The sequence below is a fragment of the Geotrypetes seraphini genome, chromosome 1 (assembly GCF_902459505.1).
Source record: "Geotrypetes seraphini chromosome 1, aGeoSer1.1, whole genome shotgun sequence".
Classification (NCBI taxonomy): Eukaryota; Metazoa; Chordata; class Amphibia; order Gymnophiona; family Dermophiidae; genus Geotrypetes; species Geotrypetes seraphini.
Window position 1 is genome coordinate 175,979,140 of NC_047084.1, and position 13,363 is coordinate 175,992,502.

General features: G+C 39.0%; 1 protein-coding gene across 2 annotated transcripts in view; it reads right to left on the bottom strand.

Annotated features, from left to right (window-relative positions):
• Window positions 1–3,350: 3,350 nt before the first annotated feature.
• SPOCK3 (SPARC (osteonectin), cwcv and kazal like domains proteoglycan 3) overlaps window positions 3,351–13,363 on the bottom strand; it is a 387,789-nt gene continuing 377,776 nt past the window's right edge. For both annotated transcript variants that reach the window (XM_033941933.1, XM_033941924.1), the window contains exons 9-11: window positions 11,064–11,126; window positions 5,087–5,224; window positions 3,351–4,170 (exon numbers count right to left, since the gene is read on the bottom strand). In XM_033941933.1, the coding sequence (XP_033797824.1) occupies window positions 3,992–4,170; window positions 5,087–5,224; window positions 11,064–11,126 (380 nt within the window). In that variant the 3' untranslated portion in view covers window positions 3,351–3,991. The remainder of the gene's footprint in view (window positions 4,171–5,086; window positions 5,225–11,063; window positions 11,127–13,363) is intronic.

The following is a 13,363-nucleotide window of genomic DNA, read 5'->3' on the forward strand; positions in this document are numbered from 1 at the left end:
AAGGTGGTTTTATCAGGTTTCCCTGCTATTTTTGCCTTTGGGACAGCAGGGACACAAAGGTGCACTACCAAGGTGGGACTGGCCAAAGCAGTCCAAGTTATCTTTAGGGAGAAACAATGACAAATAGGAACCACTGGAAGGTGCTGATGCCGCCATTGCACATCAAATTGGGCCTAATGAAACAATTTTTTAGGGCTCTAGCTAAGGAGTTAGCAGCCTTCAAATACCTTCAAGACATTTTCCCTAACCTGTCTGAGACAAAGGTCAAGGCTGGTGTCTTTTTCGGGTCACAGATAAAGAAGATTCTAGAGTGCAAGAAATTTCCTAAGAAGCTAAGTAGAAGAAAGTGACTTGGAACAGCTTTGTCAAAGTGGTTAAGAGCATACTGGACAATCACAAGGTCACAAGCTATATAGAGTTGGTTGAGAATCTGGGGAAGAATTATAGTAAAATGGGCTGCAGGATGTAGCTCAAAATTCATTTCTTTGATGCTCATCTTCAGACATTCAAGGAGAACATGGAAGCATACTCAGAAGAGCAAGGTGAGCACTTCCACCAGGATCTACTGGACTTCAAATGCTGCTACCAAGGACAACATAATGAAAACACGATGAGAGACTATATTTGGGGACTGATTTGTGAACGTGACTTAAAATATAATCACAAATCTCAAAAAACTACTCACTTCTAAATCTTCTGCAGTAAATACATGTTAATTGTGATTCATATGTTGCTTTTCATTACTTTATAAGAATGACAAGATGAAAATTCAGAATTTTCACGTTTTAAATAGTTAAATTGCAAAATTTGACTATTCTGGTCACAAAAACAAAGTTTTATGGAAATAACATTTTCTATACTTTTTTAGGCACAAGCAATTAGGAAATTACACTTAGGGGGAAATTCTATAATCAGCGCCTACATTTAGGAGTCAGTAGGCACCCTGCTGATGCATAAGTAATACGAAAGTGTTGAGGCACCTACCAACGCCTAAATAAAAGATGGCTGAAATGGCTGCTGGAATTGCGGCTAGGTAGCTGTTTTAGGCCATGGACCGCCAAAGTAGGCATGACCAACGCTGGACGTGGCATTAGGCAGGCTAAAGCAACTACTCAGCCACAATTCACACCAAGATAGGTGGCTGAAAGGTAGTCCTGGAAAACCATGGCCTACATTTCAGCTGCCTATCTTTGCCGCTAGACCGCAGCAGCTGATCCCGGCATGGGAATCCCCCCTCCCCCCATCATATGAGAGGCAGGGACTCCCAAAAACTACAATTTTGTAACCAGCACCCTAAAATGATTGACAGATGATTGGCAACCGCTTTTAAGGTGTCCACCAACTTGGGAGCTGGTTACAGGATCCGGCCCTTACTGTCCAAGAAAAACAAATCGTGTTACATATTGTAATCCGTGCATTTTTTTTTCCTAGCAAAAAAGGTGCCAGTACCCGTATACCAGGCCATTTTTCAAGAATGAAGTGATCGCTATGGGATCCAATGCATAGTAGCCAAAACCCCTGCAAGCAGCCATAGAATCCACGAAAACGGAGCGCTGAATGTGATGAACCTGAGCTCTTTTATTAATACTTGGGGACCATGGGTAATTTTTTTTTTTTCAATGGAAAATGTGCCAGTACTCTGTACCCTTGAGAATCCCCCCAAAAAATAAAAAAAAATAAAAAGGCCCTGGGTATAATGTTATATTGTGACAGAAAAATATCTATTGTACCTGAATATGGCTCCCCTTGAGCTTCAGCTAAAAATATGTTAGCTAAATCCTTTAATGTAGAGAAAATATTACTGCTGCATGGCAATTAAAGCAATGCAGTTAGCTTAGGGGTGGGCAACTCCGGTCCTCGAGGGCCGTAATCCAGTCGGGTTTTCAGGATTTCCCCAATGAATATGCATTGAAAGCAGTGCATGCAAAAAGATCTCATACATATTCATTGGGGAAATCCTGAAAACCCGACTGGATTCCGGTCCTCGAGTTCTGGAGTTGCCCACCCCTGAGTTAGCTAAATCTTTTAAAATGGCATTAAAAGTTCCATATTGTCTGCCATGTTAACTGTAAGGCACATTCCCTTCCCATTCCACACCCCTTCCACTTTAGCTGATTAACATGAGAATTACCACATGCTGTTACATGAATTGCATTATCTATACATGTGGTCTCATGTAGTGAGCATACAATACATTAACATTTTGAACCGTATTAGGTATTTAAAGTGGCTTTTAATGCTCATTAACTGTTAGCACACACTAACTATATGTTAAAAACCTAACATGGAAATTACTACTATCATGTGTCTTACTGACAGGGACTATGTATTAAACTGATAGTATAGAAAATTATTTGGAACAATTAGCTATACCTCCAGAATTATAGGTAAATATGACGCCTTTTACTAAGCCGCATTAGGTGTTAATGCACGCCTACAGCAGCATAAAATGGTATACCTAGGGGTGTGCTCTGGCTTCCTGAATGAACACCAAATATGCACATGCTAATTGTGATATACAGTGTGTATATGTATATATATATATATATATACAAATTTTTTAGGGCATATGTCGGGGTGAAAAATGGACATTCCTGCGCTAATAGCATGGCTACATTACCGCACACTAACTGGTTAGCATATAAATACTGTATGAGCCTTACCACCTACCAAATGGATGATGGTAAGTGCTCACATGGTAATTTTTTTTTAATGACAGTGAGCTAATGGCAATATTATCATATGGCCATTAACACAAACAAACAAAAAAATCAACCATTGTACGGCTGTGGTAAAAGTGTCCTTAGCATATGAAAAAGGACAGCATATGGGTACTCTAAGGCCACTTTTGTCACAACATAGAAAAAAGATCCTGTGTTAGCAGCCTTACCATTAATGAAAGATAGACCTTTGCCTCAAGTTAGAAACATGGCTACTGTCTCCTGTGCCAGAACCTCTCGCTTCACCTTCAAGAGTTACTACTGAGTTTTGCAGCTACCTAAGGTTAATTTTTGCAGATAATCAGTGTTAAATGCAAAATCTTAATGTAGCTTAAAAGATAGCTCCCTTTATGTTAGAACCTAAGAATAGCCTTACTGGATCAGACCAATGGTCCATCTAGCCCAGTAGCCTATGCTCATGGTGGCCAATCCAGGTCACTAGTACCTGGCATAAGCCCAAAGCGTAGCAACATTCTATGCTATCAATCAAGGGCAAGCATTGGCTTCCCCCGTGTCTGTCTCAATATATAGGAACATTACCAAAATAAACTTGCATTGTCATTGATTCATATATGTTAGATAAATATATAATAAATATTATCTCTTAGGTTAAAAAAAAATAATAAAAAATAGAAAGGGACAACAAAACTTTAATCTTTTATGATCAATATCAGTATATGCATGAATTTTTGAAAAATAAAAACCTGTCAGATTGGTCACTATTTCATATCCAAAATTATTATTATAAATGCAAGCACAGAAAATTCCTGTCTCTACTGGCTGTTGATTTTTTTTATTATGTGGCAGAATTTCATTTTCCCCTGAGCTCTTGTTTCTTACAGCTTCTGAGGTGTTAAAGATATAGACTGCAACTTTAGGAGCTGATCATTCTGATCGTGCAAACTTTTTAGAAAGTCAACTTTGTCATCTCATTTAAATAAATATGTTCCTTTTTTTTAACCAATAATTCAAAATAATGGCCAGTGTCCTTATTATATAAAGTTTGGTTGTCCTTAAAGTTTGCACATAAAAAGAGCACCTCCAACTTTTTCCTTCACTGTTTTAAAGGCATCATAAAAGCTCAAAGCACATAAATGACTCTTTTCTAAACAAGGAAAGTCTGATTTTCAGTTGTAATATCTGATATAATTATACAAAATATACATGTTGTTTAGAACCCTTTTGATCTTGGTAGTACTGTGTACAAAGTAACTTCTATGAGATGTTACTGTCAACATTAAAAAGGTAGATTTCATTGCACTTCATTGCTGTCAAATGAATCCATCCTCCTCCTCCATATCATCATCTTCATCATCATCTCCTTCATCTTCATCATCATCATCTTCAACTTCATCTTCATCATTCATCAAATCATCATCATCCTCCTCATCGTCTGACCATCCATGAAAATCTCCACTTGCAAAGGCTCCTGATGATTCCAAATCTGTATCTGAAAATACATCCATAATTAATACAGATTGCTAGTTTTATTCTTTTAGGCTCTAGGTTATTTTAAATTATATCTTCTACTGCACGGCTGCCCAAGTCCGGTCCTCGAGATCTACTGGCAGGCCAGGTTTTCAGGATATCCACAATGAATATGCATGAGAGAGATTTGCCTGCACTGCCTTCTTGGGATGTAAATCTCTCTCTCATGTATATTCATTGTGGATATCCTGAAAACCTGGCCTGCCAGTAGATCTCTAGGACTGGACTTGGGCAGCCCTTTTCTACCACTATCCCATACAAGTTTAAATATTTAGTACTAGTTTTTAACAAAGTACTTATTCTCAAGTTATTACAAAATATATGGCTGCAGCAATTTTAAAATCCAAAAAACAATTGAAGGCCGCATTGAGGAGCTTGAACCATGTGGCCATATGGATTGAGAGTTCTGCCAATCAAGGGCTGTAAAGATAATTGCATACCATGGACATTACATTGCCTAGCTCCTGCTCACCAAAATAACTGCCAGAATGTCAGGAAAAATATGCTGATCAAAAATGTATGTCCAACTAAATTGACTAATGAGCCAATCTTATCCCTGTGGGTAAGTAACTGTTTACTAGGATCCTTCCAGGTACTTGTGACCTGGATTAGCCGCTGCAGGAAATCAGATACTAGGCTCGATGGACCCAGTTTTGTAATTGTGTATCTAGGCAAAAATAAAACCACCTCTTATTTGTAATCCACAATGCAGTTTAAGTGTTCATTTAGGAGGGCTGATCTTATGGCAGGCCAAGGGTAGAGGTGCATTACATATGCCTGCTGCACTTGTTAATGGTTTCAAACCAGTTAGGCTAAAAAGGAAATAATTGGCATATGGAAAACATCTATCCTAAAACAGGAAGTTTTAATGAACTTACCACATTCTACAGCACCATTTTGTCTGGATCCTGTCACTTCATTTCCATATCTGTCAACACACCAGCACTGTCCTGTACTTCCGTGGCACTGAATTGGTTTATAATAGCCATCCTCATCACATACTGGAATATAATATCCTGGATATATACAAAAAAATTAACCTGTTATTCTTTCTGTTCACCAGTTTTTAGATTTATTTTTATTGGCTTCCAGTGGCGGACCGTAACAATATTTTAAATCCATCAAGTCAATATTTAAATGTCACCACAGTCAATGTTTGCTTTTAGTGCCAAATGTGACATTTTAATTTATTCATTGTCGCAACTCACGGAAGCATGGCACTGAACATACTTGGTCGATTTATGTGATCCCAAATGGCCAAAGCCAACAGAACTATCATAAATTCATCCACATAACCAGATAGTTCAAAACAGTGAGGATTTTTTTTATATATTGAATAGGACCATCAGATAGTATACAGTATATTCTTCAGATCCAGGCATAAAGCATCATGGGATCTCAATACATCTTCATTGGCCCAATTTTTCTTATAATAAGGTGCAACAATCCACAATCTTGTTCTATTGGTATTACAATTCCATGAGCGACACAATCTCTTTTTTAGTTGAAATAATATGATAATATAAAAGCAGCATGTACTTAGCTCAGCATTAAATATCCTCATGATAATAGAGTCCATCTTCACAGAAAAATGTTTTTTTTCTGTGAAGATGGAAGCTATTATATTTTTCTGTGAAGATGGAATCCATTGTCATGAGGATATTTAATGCTGAGCTAAGTACATGCTGCTTTTATATTATCATATTATTTCAACTAAAGAAGAGATTGTGTCACTCATGGAATTGTAATACCAATAGAACAAGATTGTGGATTGTTGCACCTTATTATTAGAAAAGACATGGACTGCATTCCAGAGGCAAAATAAGAGTTTCTCTGAAAAGGCAAGAAAACTAAGGAGACCGTGTTCTGTAGAATTCACTTTTGCACTTGTCTCCAAGTCCTGCACATACATGTACATAAAACAATACCCCTAAGCCTAACTGGTAGTTTATCAATAGGAGCATGCAACAAATAGACTCCAGAAATAAGACTCAAAGAACCCATTTCCAAGCTAGTAGGAGTAAAATCTTCAGCATCTTGCAACCAGTCTTTGACATGACGTAGTTCACAAGCAATATTATATCTAGCAATTTCTAAGCACCCCCGACCACCTTTGCTATGAGGCAAGGTCAATAAAGAAAGGGGAATCCTAGCCTTTTTTCCACCCCATAAAAATAGCCATAGATGTTTATTTAAACAACTAAGATCCCTATGAGTAAGATATACTGGTACAGTTTGTAAGGTATAGAGCCATTTAGGTAACAGAAGCATATTATAGAGAAATATTTTCCTAGAAAACGTAATAGATAACTTTTCTCACAACACCAATTTCTCTAAAGTCCATTTAAAGTTCATATAAAGGGGCATATATTCAGTCCATATAAAAATGCCATATGATTAGGAATATGAGCCCCCAAATATTTAATACTACTTTAAAGGGAAGGACGTCCAAAACTCAGAAATACTGCAATTTAAAGACATAGCTTCAAATTTGGAAGCATTAAGTTTTAACCCAGAAAAATACCCCAAAACAGAAAAAGTGTGGAGTATATGAGGAAGGGAAAATTGGGGCTGTGTAGTAACCATCATGATATCATCAAAACACATTCTCTCCCAATAGAAATTCCAGGAATATCCCTATGCTGTTTCAATGTGTGCAGCAGAGGCTCAAGAAACAATATATACAAAAGTGATGATATGTGACAACCCTTTCATGTGCCTCTATGCAAGGGAAAAACAGAAGTAAGACTGCCATTGAGAAGTATTCTAGTGGTAGGATTTGCTTACAGAGTGTGCAAGGCTGAAGAAAAAAAGCCTTCTATACCAAAATGTCACAAAATAGCAAAGAGATATGACCACTCCACCCAGTGATGTAGTAAGGGTAGGACGCACCCTGGGAGTGGTACCCCTCTGCATCTCCTGTGCCCTCCTTTCCGTGCCCTCACTCCTTCCGCAACCCCCTTTGCTCCTTCCCGTCCCCATTCCACACTTGTGCTCTCCCTCCCCTATACCTCTTAATTTTCACCAGTGCAAGTGGCTTCTGCAAGCATGCTCTTCGTGCCAGCATTGGATTCCCTCTGACATCACTTCCTGGCCCCGTGACCCAGAAGTGATTCAGAGGGGAACGAGGCTGGTGTGAGCAACAGGCAGAAGTTGCTCACGCTAGCGAAGATTATACGGAGGTACGGGGTGGGGGGGAGGGACGGCACGAGGGCATGTTGTGTCAGGGCAGGGTGGAGAAGTGCCAGTGCCCCCACCGACTTGGCACCTAAGGTAGTCTGCACCTCCCACACCCCACTTACAACACCACTGACTCCACCTTGTCGAATGCCTTCTCAGAATTAAATCCTATCAATAAGGCAGGAGTATTAGCTAGATTGGAACTCTCAATAGCCCAAAGCAAGCACCTAATATTCACCACTGCTTGTCTGTCCCTGATGAAGTCTACTTATTCCTTGCATATTAGAACAGGAATATGCTGTGCTAATCTATCAGCCAAAATCATTGCAAAGATTTTTAAATCCACATTTAACAAAGAAATGGGCCAATAGGATTCAGGAAACATAGGATCCTTGCCGAGCTTAGGTAGGACTGTATTAAGAGCATGATTAGCAGAGATAGGGAAACAACCCTCCGGGATTGCTTGTCCATAATAAACTGCCAAAGGAGTCACTAGATTTACTTGCAAGATTTTTAAAAAGTCACCACTGAAACCATTTAGCCCTTGTGATTTATGGAGTTTGAGACATTTAATGGTTCCTAAGATCTCCAAATCCATTAAAAGTGCATTCAACTGTTGTACAGCAGAAGAGGAGAGTTTAGGAAGATTCAAATTATTCAGAAAGTCTTCAAGGTCAGTTTCCGAGTAGGTTGTTTCTGAACTATAGAGGCTAGAGTAAAACTGTAAAAATGCCTTCTCAATGTCGTACCATTGCCTAAGGAATGTACCTTCCCTACTCTTCAGAACAAGAATAGGCTTAGCACCTTCCCAAAACCTAGTCAGATTCACCAACTGTTTATTGGGCTTATTCCCAAAATAATACATCAGATATTTATAATGAAAGAAATGCTGGATAACTTTTTCCTGCAAGAGATTATTTAAGGCTAATTGATCAGAGCGGAGATGGTAAAGGTTTGCTTGTGAAGGTACCAGGCCAAACTCCCTTTGCAATTTGCGAACCTTGCTCTCCAAATCAAGAATGGCAGCTGCTAGTTGTTTCCTTTTCTGGCATGCATAGACAATAATGTCACCCCTTAAAACAGCCTTCGCCGTGTCCAAAATAATATAGGGGAGCTCACATGATGGGCATTATTTTGACAATATTCTCACCATTTCTTTGTCAGATAGAAAGCAAAATTCTTATCATAATAAAACTGTATGGGAAATTTCCAATGAGGCCTACCTGCCCCATCATCTCTGGAAATGCCCAGATCCAACCAAATCACGTTATGGTCAGAAACCTCAAGGGCCCTATGTGAGCTGAATGAGTCAGGGGAAATAATGAAGAAGAAATAAAAATGTAATCCAGTCTAGATGCAGAACGGTGGAGTCTAGAAACATGTGTAAAATCCTTTTCTTGTTGATGTAAAATTTTCCACCTGTCAATTAAACGCAGGGAATGGAGAAAAGATTGTAAGTCCACATTGGGTCTGTTCGAGGATCTAGTAGAGATATCCAAAGCATTATCCATTACAGTATTAAAATCACCTAGAAACATTAAAGGTATTTGGATGGTTAGAAAAGGTGCTAATGCAGCTAATAGATCTCTAAAATATTGTTTTGACCCTGATTAGCTGCTTACACAGAGACTGATACTATAACAGTATGAAATAATTTATCATGCATAATCACATATCTACCACTAGGCTCCGCAAGGACCCTAGATGCCTGAAACATGACGTGTATCAAAATAGCTGTGTCTGCCCTACCACCCCATGAGGAAGCAGAAAAGCATTGACCTACCCAGAATCTTTTTAATTTACTATGCTCCACTTCTGAGAGTTTTGTTTCTTGAAGGCAAACAATATCTGCTTTATGCCTACACAAAGCTTGAAGAATTTTAGTACATTTGACTGGTGAACCTATGCCAGCTACATTCCAAGATACCATTCTAATAGCATTAACACTCATGGTTCATGTAAAGAAAAGCAATGATAAAATACAGAATTCAGTAATAACGGATGATCAGAAGGCCCCAGCCCAAACCTCCCGATCCTACTCACCCACCGAAAAGTAAGAAAAGAAACAAACTTGGTTGCTTAACTCTCCCAGCAGCTACACCCCACCTTTCAACCCTCCCCAAAACCACAATTATGACCCATATCAGCAAGAGGCCAGATATACCAGCCCCCCCTCCCCAGCAAGACACCCCACATCAATCAACATAATCAGAGGGTAAAGTCACACTTAACTGCTAAAAGGTAAAATGAAACAACAAACCATACATTTTGCAATGGTTAGCAATATAACAGAAATAACAACCCTTCTAGGAAACTGTAAAAGTTCTCATAATACTCAAACCATTCAATATACGAAATACAGCTCAGCACAACTCTCAGAAAATCAGCATAACAGAAATAGAACCAATGTGATAACTGACAGCGATACTCCTCAGGTAAGGCCTCCTGGATCCACCAGGCCAGATTTTTCCACCAAAGACCATTGTGTAATCTGAGATCAGATTTCTTCCATTGTGTTGAAAATGTAAGGTTTGCTCCCAAAGAAGACTTGCAGTTTAGCTGGAAACAACATAGAAAATTTTATGGTATGAGCAATCAGAGTTTTACAAAATGTCTGAATAGCTGCAATTCAGAGCTGCCACTTTAGCTGAATAGTCCTGCAGCAGGATGACCTTATGGTTCTGATAATTAAGTTCCTGGTACTGGCGAAACTTTTGCAATATCCACTCCTTATGAGCACAATTAAGGACTTTCACTATGATCACCTGTGGTTTAAATGCGCTTTCCTGAAATCTGCCCATAAGATGAGTGAGCTCCAACCGCAAAGGGCCATAAGGTGCTCCAGACAGAAGTTCCGTAGTAAGCTAGCTTTCTAGAGTTCTCCGCAAATCAGAATCCTTAACAGACTCTGGGAAACCCACAAGTCTGATGTTATTCCTTGTGGAGTGATTTTTGAAGTCTTCTAGTGTGGCTTTATAATCAGCAGCAAGCTTGTATAACTGCTGTAGCTCCTCGTAGACTGAACTGATAGAATCCACATTTTCCCCTACTCTACGCTTCAATTCTGTCACCTGACTAGTAAATCCCGACACTGTGGCCAGAGGGTTTGCAGAGTTATGGTGATGTTTACCAATTTATGGTCCAGCACTAAAACAGCGTCTGTAAGCTTTTGAATTGGATCATCTGCCACAGGAGAGTCTGATGGTAAAACATCCACCATCTTAGGGTCAGAAGGCTCTGTACTTCTTGACTTCTCCTTTTCCTTTTTAGAGGTATTACTGGCCATAACTCCACCATTTCTGTTAAGAAATTTGTCCATGCACCTCTATGAAATGAATAGGCAGTTATAGAAGTACAAATTAAGATGTCAGCAAGATAGTAGAAAGGTATCTTGCCAGGGAGAGCCAAGAGCTTGAAAAAAAACCAAACACTGCTAGCACGGCTCACTGCATCACGTGACCCCGATAATGCACATTTTATTAAAGTAACAAAATAAATGCAACATATTTTTGTATGTGAAGTAGTAAACAGTTAATTTTTATAGCATATTAAAAACGTCATAAATTTTGCTAGAAAATCTAGCACAGCCCATCTATGTTATTGATTTTATCTTGCTGCTTTTTTAGGTTATTTATACAAGCAATAAAGCCTTCAAAGGAATGATCTACAACTCACCCAAGAGCTTCTTTCCTCCTTGCCGTGTCTGGATGATGTTCAGCTCAGTATGGCAGGGTGGATCTGAAATTGCATTAAGTATTTCAAGAAAAAACAACTTTAAAACAACACTTTCACATGTTTGATAATATACTTTTGCTGTTGTTTGTTATCAAGAATCTACATGTATGAAGACTGAACCTAAACTTTAAGGAGAACTTTTGCAAAAGGGCATTAAATCTTAATGCACACTTAGCATGTGAAAAACAGACTACTGCAAAACATATTAAAGTGTTTTGTGCTATTTTGCATCTTTGTATGCGCTAAACGTGCATTAATTATTTTTTCAAAAATATTCTTCTTAGAGGCGATGTGTCATAGATAGAATTTGAAGAGGTGGAAATCTACCCTTCAAGTTTCTTTAAAAACATTAGATTGTGGAAAAGGATTTTAGATGATATTTTCTTTCTATGGTCAGGGACAGAACAGAAACTTTTGGAGTTTTTGACATGGATTAACACTAGGGACCCGCATTTACAATTCACTCCGACTTATAATAGAACAACGATAGATTTCTTGGATATGATAATCAGTAAAGAAGATTTAAAATTAGGCACTAGGCTTTATAGAAAACTTGTGGCAAGGAATACCCTTTTGCACTTTTTAAGTTATCATCCGTATCATCTAAAGTTTAACCTCCCGGTGAGTCAGTTTCTGAGAGTGAGAAGGGTTTCATCAGAAATGGAAGTATTTAAGGAGGCTTCTGATCAGTTAAAAAAATAGGTTTAGAATGAGAGGATATCCAGAGAAGTCAATCCATAGAGCCTTCATAAGGGCAAAGTATACAAATAGAGAACTTTTGCTAATGGAAAAAATAGAAAGGGAGAAATTGGAGAGATTAATATGTGTATTACCTTATTCAGAAGCAGCAAAGGAACTGATTCTGCAAATTAAAAAATACTGGCATATTCTTCAGCTTCATGATATTTTGACTGAGGTTCCGATGTTTTCTTTTAAAAAAGCTAAAACTATAGATCAAGTTCTAATAAGTCAAAAGACCGGTCTGAGGAAAATCAGGACCGTGGGTAAACATACTAAATGTGGCCATTGCCAATGGTGCTTTAACACCATTGAAGGGGAGATATGGATGGACCCTCAAACGAAGAGAACTATAACATCTTCAGCTAATACAAATTGTCAGACAGCAGGGGTTATATATATTCTTGTTTGCCCCTGCAATTTAGTATATGTAGGACGCACTTCACGGCCTATCCACATTAGATTAAACGAGCATAAGTCACAAACTAAACTAAACTAAACTAAACCTTAGGTTTGTATACCGTACCATCTCCGCATGCGCAGAGCTCGGTACGGTTTACAGAGGTTACGAGGAAAGGAATTACAAAGATGGGATATAGGAGAGGGACTGAGAAGATAGAGAGGGGCAGGGTACTAGAGAACAGGAGGAGATTAGATTTTTGAGAAGAGCCAAGTTTTCAAGCGTTTACGGAAGGATTGGAAGGAGCTAGAATTTCTGAGCGGGGATGAGAGGTTGTTCCAGAGTTCCGTGGTTCTGAAGGGGAGGGATGTTCCAAGTTTTCCTGCGCGGGATATACCTTTTATAGATGGGAAAGATAGTTTCAGTTTTTGGGAGGGTCTAGAAGAGAGCGGGTTTGATGAATTCCAGAAGAGTGGGATAACGGGAGGAAGGACGCCATGTAGAATCTTGAAGGCTAAGCAGGCACATTTATAGAGGTCTCTGGAGTATACTGGAAGCCAGTGAAGCTTAGAGAGGAGTGGGGAAACGTGATCGAACTTGCATTTTGCGAAAATAAGCTTGGCAGCGGTGTTCTGAATTAGCTGAAGTCTATGGAGGTTTTTCTTAGTTAGGCTTATATAGATGGAGTTGCAGTAGTCTAGTCTAGAGAGGATGGTGGATTGGACGAGGATGGCGAAATGAGAATGATGAAAGCAAGATCTTACTTTTCTTAACATATGGAGGCTAAAGAAGCATTTTTTTACCAGGGAGTTGAGGTGATCGTTGAATGAGAGAGAGGAGTCTAAGATGATGCCTAGGACTTTGCTTGAAAACTCAAGATGAAGAGTGGGGCCGGAAGGTAGAGGGATGGAGGTGGGTAAATGATCTGAAATTGGGCCAAGCCAAAGTAGTTTGGTTTTGGACTCATTCAGTTTCATTTGTACAGATTGGGCCCAGGATTGGAGGTTCGTAATACATGTGGAGATGTTCTCAGCGAGGTTCGAGAGGTTCGCGTCGGTTTCGAGGAGGATGAGGATGTCGTCAGCATAGGAGTAGAGAGTTT